The sequence below is a fragment of the Mesoplodon densirostris genome, chromosome 15, assembly GCF_025265405.1.
Source record: "Mesoplodon densirostris isolate mMesDen1 chromosome 15, mMesDen1 primary haplotype, whole genome shotgun sequence".
NCBI lineage: Eukaryota > Metazoa > Chordata > Mammalia > Artiodactyla > Ziphiidae > Mesoplodon > Mesoplodon densirostris.
Genome location: NC_082675.1, coordinates 39,068,966 through 39,086,641, shown reverse-complemented (window position 1 = coordinate 39,086,641; position 17,676 = coordinate 39,068,966). Strand labels below are relative to the sequence as shown.

Genomic DNA, 17,676 nt, shown 5'->3' with positions numbered 1-17,676 from the left:
CTGGGCCTGCGCGTCCGGAGCCTGTGCTCCTCAACGGGAGGGGCCACAGCAGTGAGAGGCCCGCATACCACAAAAAAAAAAAAAAAAAAAAAAAAAAAAATGAAAACACTATAGTCAAGAAACCAATTTATACAGAAAGAATAACCATCTTTTATTAGTATTATGCAATTATAATTCAATTTTTATAAATATGATAGACCTACTATATATAGTATGTTACATAATTAAAATATTTTTGTATTTTATATAAAATTTATTTTGTACAATATATATTTATATATTAATAAATTATAAATGATATAGCTCTTAGCAACAATTTATAAGTAGTACCTACTTTAAGCTACTATAATAGAATTTGAAAAAAGAAATACTAATATTAATATTCATATATTCTAATCATTTCTTACTAAAAGTTTTATTTTGACTGGAGTATTCAGACATGTATTACATGTATAAATTTTTTGTGTCACAGTTGAATAGAAATGGCTATAAGGTTATCCAATTTTCTGTTTAATAAAACAACTAGATAATTGTCAAAAGATGATTTTCATTTTATCGGCAGATTATAAAGAATGAGAGAATGACTATTAGATATGGTAGCATATAAATTATTGAATATTTATTGGAAGTTACAAAAAGTTCATAATTTTAAAATTCCACATTTTCAAAGAAAAAATCAGTTCAAAGCTTAACTCACTCAAGAATAGCCCTTCTTTCTGATCATCTACAAAGAGAATGGCAAAGCTGCATATTCCATTTGTTAAGTTTAACTGTACATGCCCTAAATACCAAAAACTGACAATATATACCTCAAAAATAGAGCTTCCTCTATAAAACTACTCAAAGGGTATTACTACACCCATGTTTTATAATAAACAATTATATTCCTCATTCTTTAGGTATAAATGTTTTTAATAATTATTTTAAAACATCCCAGCAACTAAGAATCTCGTTGCTACAATATTAAGAGTATATAATCCCTAGAAAATAAAATGACAGCATCTGTTATTCATTTGAAAAGATAAAATTATACACTGATTCTAGTGCTTACAAGTTTAACTTAACATACCTAAGAGTATTTTCAATCACTCTAAAATGTCACATCTATCACTTAGATCAGCTGTTCATTTTTAACTGAGTACATATTAAACTCTGGGCATCTGCTGACACTGGTGTAACTCAAACATTTCAACTGTCTCACTGACAGGGATAACAGATGCTGACATTATCAAATGCTGTACTATTTTTTTTCCACGGCCTCTCCTTGCCCCGATATGGCCAGTATATGAAACTGAACTGCCATCCAAAAGCACACTTGAGCAACTGGATCTGCTAAACAGCTCCCATATAACTAGTAAAAATAGAAGCCAGTTTTATTGCTATCATCAGCACTGAAGTCCACGCAATTTAACACCTGTTTCATTTCTATTAGAATAAATGATGGAAATAATTGTAGTCACATTAATTTCACCAGCAGCATGATACTCATCAACCAACAGATGGAGAATATACTTAATATGAGAATTGTTTGAATATTGCCTGAATTAGTGTTGACCTTCTCCCAGTTTGGTTCAAAACAGATAACTATTTCTTTATATTTCACTGAGAGCACTTATAGGCAAACTATAACTGCTCAAACTTTTATTTCAAGCAAGTATTTTCAGAAGACATCCCTTCCCAATACTGAAATCCCCTTATAACAAAAATTTGTTCTACTGAGTTTTTAGTTTTAATACTCAAATTCATGATTATTACTAACCACAAGTCAATGTATTATTAAGCTGATAATGAGAAGTAACTAGGCAAGCTGTACCCAAAATGACAGAGAATTCAGTCAAGGAACTAGACCTTTAAAAGGGTTAAATTATTAACCTATGATTAGTAACACTACATAAGCAAAAAGAAAGAAAAATAAGCTATCATGCATGGCAGTTCCTTCCAACACAAGTCTAAGCAACACACCGAATATACGTGTCATCTATTTATAAACCAAAGCGCAGAGGTACTTTCTTAAGGCTACTCATTCCTCCACCCCGTCAGCAACTTGCTGTTAGTCCTTAAGTATAATACTAAAAAAAGCAGCGGCAGTAGAAAAGTATGACTAGCAGTCTCTTCCCTAACCTATTTCGCTTACTTATTTGGTTTACTGCCCAAGGATAAATAGATAACATTACTCTGATACACAAGATCTATTTGCTCTTTTAAATGGTGTGAGTTTTGAAACAGGTCACTGTCTGTATTTAAGAATTAAGCAAAAGTGTTAAAAATAAAGACGTACGTTGATAACTCCTTAATGCACTAACGACGTGTTAAAGGGTAAAGATTTCTGCACGACTAGAGTAGGGAATAATAGGAAAAGTGCCTTCAAAACATAAAGTTTTACATTCAATGGCTGAAATACTGACATGAGAATCTCTTAACATTTGTGGAAGGACCATAACCATAATTTTTCAAATAAAAAACATTTTAACTGTTCTGGGGACCCAAACTAGCAGCACTGCAATGCTTTGCTAGAGCTGGTAAAATGGAACCAAATCGCCTCTTCAATGGATTTGGTCCCCTTCAACCAGCTGTAGCTATGCATTGATTACTACAGGACAGCCAGCGTTTTCATTTATCAATATCAATCACATCAACTAATTTCAACTTATTTAAATTACTCAGATTGTGGTTTAAATCAAATAATTTGTTACTGTTAATTCTACTTGGAAGAGCCATAATGGTAAATAATGTTTATAAACAGCTTTATGAAAAATGTGTGCATGACATAAGGCTTTCAAATAAAATTATTTTATTCATTTATGGTCTCTTGGTATTAAATTTCTTATCCTTCAGAAAAGAAATGGTATTGAAATGTAGACTATGCCACACAATTAAAAAAAAAAAAACTTCCTTCACAGGAAGAAAATATCTGGGAAGGTCACCTGAAACCATAACAGGAACGTCACTGTGGGGGCACGTACATTTTTAAATTAAAGAAAAATGTAACATTATATAAAATAAAACTCCAGAAATGTTGAGTCACTACCTTCCACATGATTAGCATTTCATTTTGCTGCTATTTAATAGAACACTGATAGGTAAGGTGGAAAAGGAGATGATGACACCGCAGAGCATCTTATAGACAGACTTACACAGAAAGTATCTAATTCTTCTGACCCCGAACCAAAAGACTTTAATCCTCAAAAAAGAAACAAAATACTAATAAGCATTGCTACCTTTTTACTTACGTAGATATTTCACCTCTCCAAACATGTTTCCTCCGTTGTAAAATGAGAAGACTTTTTTTTTTTTTTTTTTTCCTAATTCTGAGTTAAAATGGTTTCTTCTGTCTTACAACATCACTGGTCAGTACCAGGAAAGAAAAGCCAATTTTAAGAATACGAAACTTGATATAGAAAAAAAAGAACTCAAAACAACCCAAGTTACAATTACAACCAATATATAACTTGTGTTATCTTCTGATATTCTTTCGTGTCCAATTAAAATCACACTTTATTGGGCAATGTACAGTCAAAACTGCATAAAATGTCTTAAGGAAATAGGAATAAAGAAGTTGTGTACCTTTAACTAAAGCACCACTTTGTTGTAGAATGGAAGTTTTTTTCTTTCTTTTTTGTGTCACCTGACACCAATTATCTGGTTGGAGGAGTCACTGTTATAAATTTCCAGAGGAATTCTCAAGAATTAAAGAAACAGAAGTAGAATTTTTTTCCTCCTTGTATAGGCTTAACATTATTAAATATACTATGCCTATTCTCAATAAAGTTAAACAATTCAAAATATTTAAAAGTTACTTCCTAACACTTTAATTTTCAGTCTATCAAACTTTATAACTTAAAAATATTATAACCTAAATTAAATTCCCTCAAGAAAATCTCTTTTTGACCATCCTAATTTGAAATAATTGCTCTGTTTCAACTCTTGACCGTTTCTCTACAGAATTTATATTTTAATTGATCATATACTCCTGTGATATCTAACACTGTTCTGACTGTCAAATTAAGACTAACATGTATTGAGTCCCCAGTATAGTCAAGGCATTACAGGAGATACACAGATAAATATTTGTGCCCACAATTTTAACAGAAAGAAACATAAAAATGCACATACTAAGGGACAGCGCAAAGCAGATTATAAGTGCAACAAAACAAAAACACAGAACAAGGAAGTATAGAGCAAACAGAAAATAACTTCAGTGATGATATATATAGGAGCTCTGGAAGAAAGTTGGTTAAGAAAAAGAAGGAAAGAAATCATAAAAGAAAAAGAAGGGAAAGGGAATCTTAATGAAAGAAAATGCTTAATAAATGAAGGAAGAGAACAGACAATTTTAGGGAGAGAGAGTAGTATAGTGTAGCTGAAGGGCAAGTTGGGCACAGGGATTTTAATTAGCAGGAGATAAAGTTAGAAAGGCTCATGAAGCACAAGAAGTGAGCTTGATATATTAATACCTTCTTAGATAAATCATTCACTGTCCACGTGTTCCAGTCTTGCCTCACATACAGACCGTAATACACAGAAAATAATATAAAGTGGCTAAGATCAGTGATTCTGAAGTCAGATAGGCCTTGCTCAAGTTCCAACTGTTCCTCTAGTCAGCTGCATGATCTTGAATAAGTAAATTCATCTCTTTATAAGCCTCATATGCTTCATCTATAAAATGAGGATATTAACACCTGCTTCAAAAAGCTGTTCAAAGGGTTGAAATGAGATAATGCATGTACACTACTAGCGGCCAGGCATGTGGTAAATGCTATCATTATCATCTTTTATTTGAAAGGCAGGGAACATATAATACTACTGTGTCTCCTTTACAGTGCCAACGTATGAAGTGTTCAAATATTTGTAATTTGAAAAAACAAATCAAGATATAACCTAAAACACTGTCATTTATTTCATCCTAGATTATACACGGATTGTTACAGCTACCAACAACCAATCACAATAAAATCCTTTTGTTCTCTGTGCTCACCCTCTAGTGGTGATCTTAAGAAGCTAAAAAAGAGCAAAAAAAAGTAAAAGGAAATATGATGTAAAAATGCAATATGGAACCAAAGAATAAGAATTCATGGTGTTTATAGTTAATAATACCGCATTGTACATTTGAAAACTGCTAAGAGAACAGGTCTTAAAAGTTGTCACCACAAGAAAAAAAAAATTTGGAACTATGCGTGGTGATGGATATTAACTAGACTTACTGTGGCGATCACTTCACAATATATACAAATATCAAATCATTATTTTGTAACACCTGATACTAATATAATGTTATATGTCAATTATATCTCAATTTTTTTAATTTAGGGTAGACTAAATTATGAAAATAAACTTCTAAGTAAACATCTCCCTCAGTCAATATATATGGACTTGATTCAACTATAAACAGAAGACATCTAATGTAGAATTTTCTAAAATGCTTCTCAAGGTAAAGTTGTTCCAAAAAATTCATTCATAGAAAGTTCTAGGTTAAGCAAAGCTAATAACCATTTTCCTTTTCTGTGAGACTTTGCAGACCCTTTATGAATTCTATGACTTCCCAAAAGTCTTTCTCGAACTTTAACCAGCAAGCACTTTTTTCAGTAGACCACCTATTACTATAACAATGATTGGAGGACCTCTATACTAGAAGTTTATAGGTAATTATATTATTAATAAGAAATTAGGTAACTTAATAGTTATTTAGCCACAAGTTTAAAAATAAAATTACCATGCAAATAAATAACATGGGGCTAGAGGACACCTGAGAATGATCTTGAAGAAACATAAATCTCCAAATGGAATGCATTTTAAATTAAATCTTTAGAATATAAGCAAGTATTCCTGATACTTTATATCCATGTTTAATATATATTTAAATAGTCATTTCATAATACTTGTATTAGTTTAACCAAAAAAAAAACCATATAAAACTGATCTATTTAATGAAGTTCATAACTTCCACAGACCTTAAAACAATTTAAAACATTAAAGTAAACCGAAATTATTTCCTCATAAGTATCAGAAAAAGAGAACCAGCAACAGGAAAATATTTTTAAATTGCATATAAAATAGTAAAACGTGACATCTTTACCTGGGATTTCCTCTTAGTGCAGCATGGTGTAGAGCATTAAATCCATTATTATTTGTAATGGTAACATCTGCTCCAGCTTCCAGAAGAACTGCCAGGATATCATCACGTTTCTTACTTATTGCATCGTGAAGAGGGGTATCACCTTCAGAATCCTTTTTTTTTTTTTAAAGTTTAAAGAGACTTTCATTAGTTCTTTTTCAATTAATTATTATATGTAATGTTAATACTTATAAATGAACTACTGAACAAAGAAACAAAAGCAGAAGCCATATCCAACAACCCGTTAATAAAACATGCTGTGTGTTAAATTTTAAAATGCAGGCAAGAAATATTAGCCTCATTATAGTAAAGAAATTCCTACTCAGTCTAGATGGAAAAGACAATAAACATGCTGTAGCTTTCCAAAGAAAATGAAAAATAAAATCAAAGAAGTACCCTCAACTATAATTTAGCAAATAACAAAATTTAATGAGGTGGAAAAGCTGCCCCCCATCATTAGCTTACAATGGCCTGCTATACCACATTCCTACCATTAATTGTTATACTCTACAATTCCACACCAAACCTACACCAGTCTTGGGAGTCCCATAGTAACGCATTTAAAGTCAGTGGTTATCAACCTTGGCTGCACTTTAGAATCTGTGGGGAGTTCTTAAAAAATCCGAATACCCAGGCTGTTCTTCAGACCAACTAAGCCAGGATCTCTGGGGGTGAAAGCCAGGCATCAATCGTTTTTCAGAGCTCCCCAGATGATTATGTTGTGCAGTCACAGTTGAGAATCATTAATCCAAATGTTTTCAAAGGGCAGGAAAGTGGCTAGTTAACTCAAAGTGAAGACAAATGAAAAACTGACAGTCTCAGTCTACATTTTTCTCAAGGTACTTTTTTCATTAATCAATGATTTAGCAATAAGTTGTTATTCACTATCAGTCATCTGGATAAATGGGTAATTTAGACCTTTTTCATATCACAGTCATAAATACTATTCTCAGTAAAGCCATATATAGCCTATCCTACGGCATATACCATGAATGCCAAATCCAGTCTTCCACCTATTTTTGTAAATAGTGTTACTGGAACATAGCCACACACATCCATTTATGTATTATCTACAGCAGCTTTCAGGCTACAATGGCAGTGTTGGATAGTTGTGATAGATATCATATGCAAGCCTAAAATATCATCCAGCCCATTACATAAAGTTTGCCAATCTCAGGTATTTATTCATCCACACACAAAAAATTCCCAATACAAGTTCAATCCAACAATCCAACTTCTATCCGCCTATCTGGTGGCAATAAAAATTCACAGTCTCCAGCTTGAGATGGGCTCTTAACATGGCTGGCATAAGCTTCTACAGGTCCTCATCTATCCTGCCTTCTGTTCCCCACAGTAGCTATTCCAAACCTTCATCATTCTTCTCAGTCACCCTTTCTACACCTACCACTCCCCACTCACTCTCAACAGATGACTTTGCCTCCCATCCAAGACAAAAAAAGTTAGCAGGTATAAATTCCCACTCCTTCAACAGATTAACTCCCCTCAATTCCTCCCCCTATCCTCCAATCCAGCCATCCACTCAGAAGCTGTCGGTTCCCTACTCCATCAGTTCCAAAATGGATATACCTCAGAAATATCAGTCTGTAGTAACCATCTAGCTAAACAAAATCTCTGATTCTTTCAGTTCTTCTCAAACCCTCAGTCCCATTACTCTGGTTCTTCTTCTTCATTACTTCTCTGAGATCTATCCAATTTAATTCACCTGGTTGCCAAAACTTCAGATGGGAAGAATCATTTCTTAGGTGACTCTTCCTTCAAAAATTAGGTCCTACTACAAATCAATCCTAAAACCCTATATATATTTTCCAAATCAGAAAATCTTCCAAGACTGGATTAATGACTAGACCCAGACTCTAAGATAAATTAAGCTACAATTAAAATACTTTTGATACCTCTGAAGTAACTATAATGAAATGGTGAAGCTCACTGTCATGATCAATAAAGTTAAATCAAATCAACTCAGAGCTGATATTTTCACAAGTCCCCATCCCCAATTCCCCCAAACAAAATCGATTTACTGACACTTTCTTAAAAAAGTCTTTTCTAAGAAGGAATAATTGCCAATTTTATGACATTCTATACCTTCAGTATCATTTACTATGATTGATCATACAAAAAAGAACTGAAAACAAAAGAATGCTTACCACAAAACCTAGTACTTCCATTTAATAGAATCCTAGCAGTACCTGAAGAATATATTCCTTTAAAGGTTTTACCTGAAGACTGGGATGACAGCCAAAGTCCAATAAAGTCTTCACCACCTGAAGGTGACCTTTATTGACAGCAATATGAAGTGGTGTCTGCCGGCGCTTGTTTCGTGCATTCAGATCAGCGCTGCCTCGGTGCAGCACTTCTATAACAGCACCTTCATCTCCAAAAGCTGCATGGTGAACGGCTCTATCTCCATCTTTATCCTAAACAGCAGCATTTAAATCTGAGTCAGTGAGTGAATATTTTAGAAAGAAAAATAAAACTCAAAGCTATAATAATTCATCAAGAACCATATTAATGTGAGAAAAGAAAACAGAAAACAGAATGGAGCCAACAAAATAACTAGAAATTCGCTTGAATCGTGATTAACTCCAAAGATAAATGATGATCTGGATCATTATATCATGCACACATATACCAGACCAACAGTTATATCAGAAGTAGCTTGATTCTTCAGTACTCCTAATTTATCAGCCATGATGGTAAACCAACATTAGAAAATGTTAAATCACGACACAACTATATGAAGTTTTTTTCATTTTAAAAAATGTTACACAGATTTTTTAATAACATAAAAATTACGCTAGTGATTGAGTAATTTAAAAAAAAAAAGAATGAATGCCAAACAGTATGATCTCAACTAGCTTTAAGGGGGAGAAATATATCAACATGTTAACATTGGTTATCTCTGGCTGGTGAGCATACACTTTTCTGTATATTTAAGAACAGAAAAAAATTAAGTATTTCACTTAAAGATAAAAATGAAACATAAACAAGTACAATTCTATACATCCAAAATTCCAAAACTATTTCAGAGGAATCCAGTAGCAATGCCTCACCTTCTGCTGGCATATTTCTGAGGAGATGAGAGGTAGAAAAAGACCCAACTGCTTTAATTTTTTTCAAATGCAAGAAATTGCTTTAAAAAAAAATGCTTGTACTGCACCATAAAGATAATATGCACAGTCCATACCAAAAAGAGCCTCATTACCTTGCTAGATGCAGATGGAGAAGGATATTATAAGGGTATTGTCTTTATTCCATACACATCTCAAATTTTAACACCCAGATGTAAGCATACTCTCAGACTTTCTCCAACCCATGGTAGCCCCTGGTGGACTCTAGTCTTTGCAAGTGATCTGAAACTCCACATGGCACTCGAGCTTATCTGAACTACTTTTCAAAGATAACACAGATAAATACAGCTGTGGTTAAATATATTTAAAACAAATGAACAAAACAGTTGCTGAATTCAAAACAGATTTTGGTCTTTGCATATTTTCTCAAACAGATACTAAAAGTAAAACCACTCAAGTAGAAGTCCATGACGACTTGACAACCATTCTTGAAAAGATAGGAAACCAAGACTCAAGAGTACTTCTACCTTACTAACATTCCAGCTAAACAAGGTTAGGAGTTTTTGTTACCTCTTAACATTAAGCATAAAGGAACTGGCAAACTACCACAGGAAAGATTTAAGATTCAACTCTTGTGCCTCTGAGTAGCATTATATTTAAACATTCCAGAAAAACAAGCTTCTTACAAAAAAAAAAGTTTGTGTGTATGTATTGTTAACCTCTCTAGTAACACATTTCAGTATTTCAGAATCTTAGATGTAAGATCTTCCTAACCTCCAATCTGGATTTATTTTCTGTTATAATTTTTAAGCCTATCTAGTGGTACTCCTAGCATTAAAAATGGGAATCCACTAACACTCAACTATTTATGAAGTGTACCATATATTTATGATTGTTAGAAAACTGCTACCGAAACACTTTTATGCAGGTTCCGTCAACAATTTGTTTACATTAAAAAAAAAAACTTAAAAATCCAAATATATGTCAAAGGGAAATATATAAGGAAAGTTTAAAGATTTTGTAAAATACATATACACACTAGAAAACAATTAATTTCCAGATTTTTTGTTTATTTGTGGGTTTTTGGTTTTTTTTCTTTTTTCTTTTTTTCTTGCGGTAGGCGGGCCTCTCACTGTTGTGGCCTCTCCCATTGTGGAGCACAGGCTCCAGACGCACAGGCTCAGTGGCCATGGCTCACGGGCCCAGCCGCCCCGCGGCATGTGGGATCTTCCCGGACCGGGGCACGAACCCGTATCCCCTGCATCGGCAGGCGGACTCTCAACCAGTGCGCCACCAGGGAAGCCCTAATTTCCAGATTTTTATTCTAAATTAGAAAATCTCAGTTGAACAAAGACCTTAATTTACAGGTTTTGTTGCTTTCTTCCGAATTTATCTTAAATATTCCAAAAAACCTCAAACATTGAGGTCATTATTCTGTCTTTGATACTGCCAACAAACGAGATGTTGAGGGACAACACAATAGCTCACTCCCAAAAGGTTACCTAAAAAGATCTGCAAAGGGGCCTCAAATTAAATCTTAAACTGATCTTGTTTCTTTCTATCCCCTTGCTCCTTTGTTTCCTCTCAACCTCCAAAACCTGCTCTTGCTCCACTCTTCCCTATCTTAGCTCATAAAACCACAGACTGTACAGTCAACAAAATCAGGATCTGTAGGTCATGCTCACCTACTTCCTTTCCCTGAACCCCTAGGTCAAACACCAAATTCTATGGCTATCTATTCTCTCTTGTCCAATTCTACAGCTAATTAATTCAGACCTTCCTTCATTCTCATTCACTTGACCTACTGTCATCTCACCCAGCATTCTTACCCCAATCTATTCTTCACACAAAAAACAGAATTCTCTTTGTAAAACACAGAATTTATGTTTAAAACTCTTTAATGTAACTCCACTATATAAAGAACAAACCTCTTTTTTTTTTTTTTTTTTTGCAGTATGCGGGCCTCTCACTGTTGTGGCCTCTCCCGTTGCAGAGCACAGGCTCTGGACACGCAGGCTCAGCGACCATGGCTCATGGGCCCATCCACTCCGCGGCATGTGGGATCCTCCCGGACCAGGGCACGAACCCGTGTCCCCTGCATCAGCAGGCAGACTCTCAACCACTGCGCCACCAGGGAAGCCCAAGAACAAACCTCTTTTAAAGCCTACTTCTGTGGACCATTCCAGACTCATCTGCTGCCATGTTCCCTCATATATAAAACTAACTTACCAACTTACTTCACCCCATATGTTCATGTGCTGCTCTCAGACTTCAATGCTCTTATTCATTACCTTTTTGGTTTGAAAATACACATTCTTTAAAACTCAGCTCAGGTAACTCCTCTCCTATGAAACTTGCCCTGACTCTCACAAAATTATTTTAACTCTTCTTCTGTCATATCACTAATCACACTACAGAATAATAATTTGTTTGCAAGTCTGTCAGTTTTATTTGACTGTGAGCTTCGTGCAGGCTATGACTGCGTCTTAATCATCTTTATTCCCAAGACGTATCATAGTACCTACTACTAGTAAGAACCAAAATGGGTGTTGAATTGAATCCTTAATATGCCTTAATAACAATCATGCATTTTTTTCCTCAATCATTTTTTTAATGATTTTTGATTGTGGTAAAATACAAATAACATACTTGTGTCTCTGCATCTAAAATAAGTCTCCTATAAACTGCGCACAGTTAGAATATTTTTTTTAATCCATTCTGCCGTCTCTGTCTTTTGGAGTTTAATCCATTTAAAGTAATTACTGAGAACGAAAAACTTCCATAATTTTGCTATTTGTTTTCCATATGCCATACAGCCATTTTCCCCCCTCATTTCCTACATTACTGTCTCTTTTGTATTTAGTTGATCTTTTGTAGTGAAATATTTTAATTTCCTTCTCATTTCCTTTATGCTATAACTGTTTTCTTTGTGGTCACCACAGGGATTACATTTAACTTCCTAAAGTTATAACAATCTAATTTGAATTTATACCAGCTTAACTTCAACAACGTACAAAAACTCTACTTGTTTACAGCTCCATCCCCACCCCTTTCAAGTTACTGATGTCACAAAATTACATCTTTGTACACTGTATGCCCCAAAACACAAGCTAATAACTGTTTTTTAAAAATCCATCAGTCTCTTAAATTATGTAGAAAATAAGATGTGGAGTTACAAACTGTTGTTAAATAATGTTTTCTTTTATAATTGCCCTTGTATTTGCCTTTACTGAGATTTTATTTCTTCACATGGCTTCGGGTTACTGTCCAATAATCCTTTCATTTCAACCTGCAGGACTCCCTTTTGGGATTCTTACAAGGCAGGTCCAGTGGCAACAAACTCCCTCAGCTTTTGTCTGGGAATGTCTTAATTTCTCCCTCATTTTTGAAGTACAGTTTTGCTAGATATATGATTCTTGGTTGACAGGGGTTTTTTTGTTTTTTGTTTCTTCCTTTTTAGCACTTTGAAGATATTAGCCCACTATCTTCTGGCCTCCAAAGTTTTGGGTGAGAAATCTGTTGAAAATCTTAAAAGGATCTCTTATAAGTGACAAGTCGCTTCTCTCTTGCTGCTTTCAAGATTCTCTCTTTGTCTTTTGAAAGTTTGATTATAATGTATCTCAATGTGGGGCTGAGTTCATCCTATTTGGAATTCATTCTGCTTTTTGGATGTTTATATCTTTCATCAAATCTGGGGAGTTTCTAGCCATTGTTTCTTCAAGTAACCTCTCTGCCCCTTTCTCTCTTTCTGCCTTCTCTTTCTAGGATTCTCACAATGTGTATGGTGGCCCGCTTGATGATGCCCCACAGGTCCCTTAGGCTCTCTTCATTTTTCTTCAGTCTTTTTTCTATTTCTCAGACTTGATAATTCCCATTGTCCTATCTTCCAGTTCACTGGTTCTTCCTTCTGCCTGGTTAAATCTCTCTTTGAATTCCCCTATGAATTTTTCATTTAAGTTCTTGTACTTTTCAGCTTTGGAATTTGTTTTTAGTTTCTTTTTAGGTGATCTATGTCTTCACTGATATTTCCATTTTGTTCACACATCATTTTCTTGACTTTCTACACATCTTCATTTAGTTCTTTGAGAATCTTTACAACTGTTTTAGAGTCATTGTCTAGTAGATTGCCATCTGGTTTTTCTCAGGTATATTTACTTGTTGGTTTATTTTTTTTTCCTTTGAATGGGCCATACTTTCCTATTTTGCTGTTTATCTTGTGATTTTTCTGTTGAAAACTGGACATTTGAATCTAATAATGCCATAAGTCTGGAAATCAGAGTCTTCTCCTTCTGCAGGGTTTGTTTTTGGTTTTGGTTTTGGTTTGGTTTTGACTCTTTTAGTCTGTCTTCATGCTTACAGCCTGAGGTGTAAACTTAAGGTCTCCTTGGGTCTTTTCTGAGCCTGCACCTTTCCTCAGGTATGTGCAATGCCTTTCTAATTTCCCTCATATATGCAGTTGCTTTTGAATGTCATAGTCTTTAATGCCAGGCTCCCAAAAGGAGAAAAAGAGAAAAATGGGAGGGGAAGCAGAAAAAAGCAGGGTCTGCTTAAATCCTCTGGAAGTAACTTCAGCCAATGAGGAAGGGCTTGCAACAATGGGAGGGTGCAACAATGGCTACCCACCTCTGTGCCTGCACCTCCATAATCAGAAGCAGCCATCAAGGATTAGAACACCTTGCAAGCTGATCTAAGAACACATACCTGGCTGCCTGTCACTGGGCTGGAGGGTGGGGTATGTGTAGCTCCTGCTGAGCTAAGAGCTGAAATTGACCAAAATTAACCACAATTAACCCCCAAGCCTTCCCTTGGAAGTAGCAAGCCTTCAACAGAAGCCGGAGTTCTAAAATAGTTACATCAGTGAAGTTGTTGTCTAGATGGGGAGATGGATTCCTAGTACTTCCTACTCCACCACCGTCCCAGAATCCTCTTGGTAACCATCATGATTTTTCCTTTTTTTTGGCTGCATTGCGTCTTTGTTGCTGCACGCGGGCTTTCTCTAGTTGCAGTGAGCAGGGGTTACTCTTCATTGCAGCGTGTGGGCTTCTCATTGCTGTGGCTTCTCTTATTGTGGAGCACAGGCTGTAGGCACACAGGCTTCAGTAGTTGTGGCTCACAGGCTCAGGAGTTGTGGCTTGCAGGCTGAGTAGTTGTGGCACACGAGCTTAGTTGCTCCGCGGCATGTAGGATCTTCCCGGACAAGGGCTTGAACCCACGTCCCCTGCATTGGCAGGCAGATTCTTAACCATTGCACCACCAGGGAAGTCCCCATGATTTTTGCCATCAATGAAATTAAATATTTCCTGAACTCACTGATACTTTCAGTAAATTAGGTCAACTATTATATTATTAGGTCAATATTTTATTATTCTCAAATATAGTATTGCACTTCATCTTATTTTCCTTAAAACTTGTTCAGTTAATCAAGATGCTGGTATTGTGATCATATTAAAACCTTTAGATTGTCTGGAAATGGTGTATTCTGGTTTGTTCGTTCATTCATTTATTCATTCCTTCAATGAGTATTTACTAGGTGCCTACTATGAGCTCAGTACTGTTCTGGACACTGGAGAACAACAATGGGCAAGATAAAGTTCACCCTCATGGAGTTTACATTGTAGTGGGGGAGACAGAATATTATAAATGAAATAAGTAAATAAAATGTAAATGTTAGGTAGTAAAACGTGCCAAGGAGAAAAAACAGCAGGGAAAAAAGATTAGATAAGACAGCCAAGGGATGGCCCCTCCCAAGGAAGGTTTGAATAAATACCTGAAAGAAGTGAAAGAAGGCCATGAAGATATCTGGGAGAAGAGAAGTGTGAGGAGACCAGCACAGTGGCAGCAGGAAAGATGAAAACTGTTTAAATTCTGGATATATTTTAAAGAGCCAACAGAATTTAGTGATAGACCAAATGAGGAATATGGGGAAAATAAAGAGGAATCAACGAATGACGATTCTTAAGACCCAACCTGCACAACTAAATTTACTGATAAGGGAGAACTGTAAAACTATGATATGTCCCCTTTTAAAACCTGACCTTTTTTATTTGGGCAATCTTAGATTGCAGTCTGCCTTCCTGTAAAAGGCACCTTAACGATTGTTTTCTGGGTCTTATAAATCAAATCTTTCTCTTGACATCCCATATTTTTAATAGTGCCAGTATTTCAGGGGGGGCATGTAGGGAGGTGGGAAAGCCTCTAGTCACAACCTGAATTAACATGGATCCCCAGGAACCACGTATACCAAGTCCTAGAGCCATCCTGGATGTTCTTATTCTGAGTTCTGACTTGTTTTTAAGAAAAGAATTTCCTTAAACTGACCAGTCTTAAAGTCCACTTGCCTGTTCCTTTTCAGATTACAGTTAAATAAAATGTTTACACAGTTTTGTTTTCATTAACTAGACAAGCAGAATCAGACAGAATTAGCATCTGGGGTTTTTTTGAGAAACTGTGCTAACTCCCACTAGTTGGAAAGAAATCTTTAATAAGAACAGTCAGGGACTTCCCTGGTGGGGCAGTGGTTAAGAATCCACGTGCCAATGCAGGGGACATGGGTTCAAGTCCTGGTCCGGGAAGATCCCACATGCTGCAGAGCAACTAAGCCCATGTGCCACAAATACTGAGCCTGTGCTCTAGAGCCCGCGAGCCACAACTACTGAAGCCCGTGTGCCTAGAGCCTGTGCTCTGCAACAAGAGAAGCCATTGCAATGAGAAGCCCGCGCACTGCAACGAAGAGTAGCTCCCGCTCACTGCAACTAGAGAAAGCCCGTGTGCAGCAATGAAGACCCAACGCAGCCAAAAATAAAACAAATAAATTGATTTTTTTTTTTTTTTTTTTTTTTTTTTTTTTTTTTGCTGTACGCGGGCCTCTCACTGCTGTGGCCTCTCCCGTTGCGGAGCACAGGCTCCGGACACACAGGCTCCGCGGCCATGGCTCGCGGGCCCAGCCGCTCCGCGGCATGTGGGATCTTCCGGGATCGGGGCACGAACCCGTGTCCCCTGCATCGGCAGGCGGACTCTCAACCACTGCGCCACCAGGGAAGCCCAAATTGATTAATTTTAAAAAAAAAGAACAAACACAGGTAATAATGACACTTTAAATTCCCATTGTGTTCTACATTATAAATGGTATCTTAATTATTTCCCTTACTCTATTCCCCAACCCTTCCAGTTATTTTCATAGATGAGGAAACTGAAGCTTATACCAATTAAACTTTTTGCCCAATATCATTTTAGACAGCAACAATACCATTAAAACTTGGGTTTTCTGACAATGTCGAGTACTGTTCCCTACTATTAATATTCTCCATTAAAAGAGTTTTCATTAACCTTAAATAACGAAACCACCTAAAGTTTACTGATATCTTCAGCATATATTTGTACTATATTTGAAAAACTTACTGTAAAGAACACACTTTTTAAAACTGGGCTTCCTTTCCATTAAAATAAATCCTCCACACCTTTACCTATTATATTCATCAGTAGGGGAAAAAACAAAACAAAACACCTGAGTCCCTGGAGAAGCAAACATTAGCTCACTCATATCAACATACCTAAGATCTCACAGTCCTTGGTGCCTTTAACTACACATTAAGAAGGAAACAGAATGTAATCCTACTGTACTCAGTAGGTCATACATGGAGACAACCAACTTTCCAAAATAGCTCTGAGTTTTCCCTAAGAAAAAGAAATAGGGAAAAAAATGTAACCTTATCACATATTTGAAAGGTATAATATATAGCAAATAATTTAGTTTAATAACAGCTTAAATCAACTAAAATCTGTACTAGTTATCTATATTAGGGGCCAACAAACTTTTCTGTGAAGGGCCAGAAAGTAAATATTTTAGGTTTTACAGGTTATATGATCTCTTATCACAACTACACAACTACTCAATTCTGCAGTTGTAGCACAAAAGCAGCCATACACAATAAAATTAATTAATGGGTGTGTTGTGTTCCAGTAATACTTTAAAATACAAATGAAGGGCTGGACTTGGCCTGCGGGCTATAGTTTGCAACCTGTAATCTATACTATCTTGAGCTCACTTCCTGATGGAGATGAAAAAAATTAATACAGATACAGAATGAGATAGCTAGACAACAAAATATATTATTCTCTTTATTCTTCAGCTAACCTCAAAACTTTTAATAAAATTAGATTTTAAAAAAATCATTGTTGGGCTTCCCTGGTGGCGCAGTGGTTGAGAGTCCGCCTGCCGATGCAGGGGACACAGGTTCGTGCCCCGGTCCGGGAAGATGCCACATGCCGCGGAACGGCTGGGCTCGTGAGCCATGGCCGCTGAGCCTGCGCATCCAGAGTCTGTGCTCCGCAACGGGAGAGGCCACAACAGTGAGAGGCCCGCATACCGCAAAAAAAATAATAATAATAATCATTGTTAAATTATCGTGTCTACATGTGTTAAAGGTACAACAAAGTTTTTAGAAAAGAGTACTTATCTTCTAGGATACATACTAA

The 17,676-nt window shown here is 35.9% G+C and overlaps 1 protein-coding gene across 1 annotated transcript in view; it reads right to left on the bottom strand.

The window, feature by feature from the left end:
• Positions 1–17,676, bottom strand: part of MIB1 (MIB E3 ubiquitin protein ligase 1) — a 117,200-nt gene that overhangs the window by 47,170 nt on the left and 52,354 nt on the right. The window contains exons 11-12 of the mRNA XM_060118269.1: positions 8,350–8,547; positions 6,074–6,225 (exon numbers count right to left, since the gene is read on the bottom strand). Coding sequence (XP_059974252.1) covers positions 6,074–6,225; positions 8,350–8,547 — 350 coding nt within the window. The remainder of the gene's footprint in view (positions 1–6,073; positions 6,226–8,349; positions 8,548–17,676) is intronic.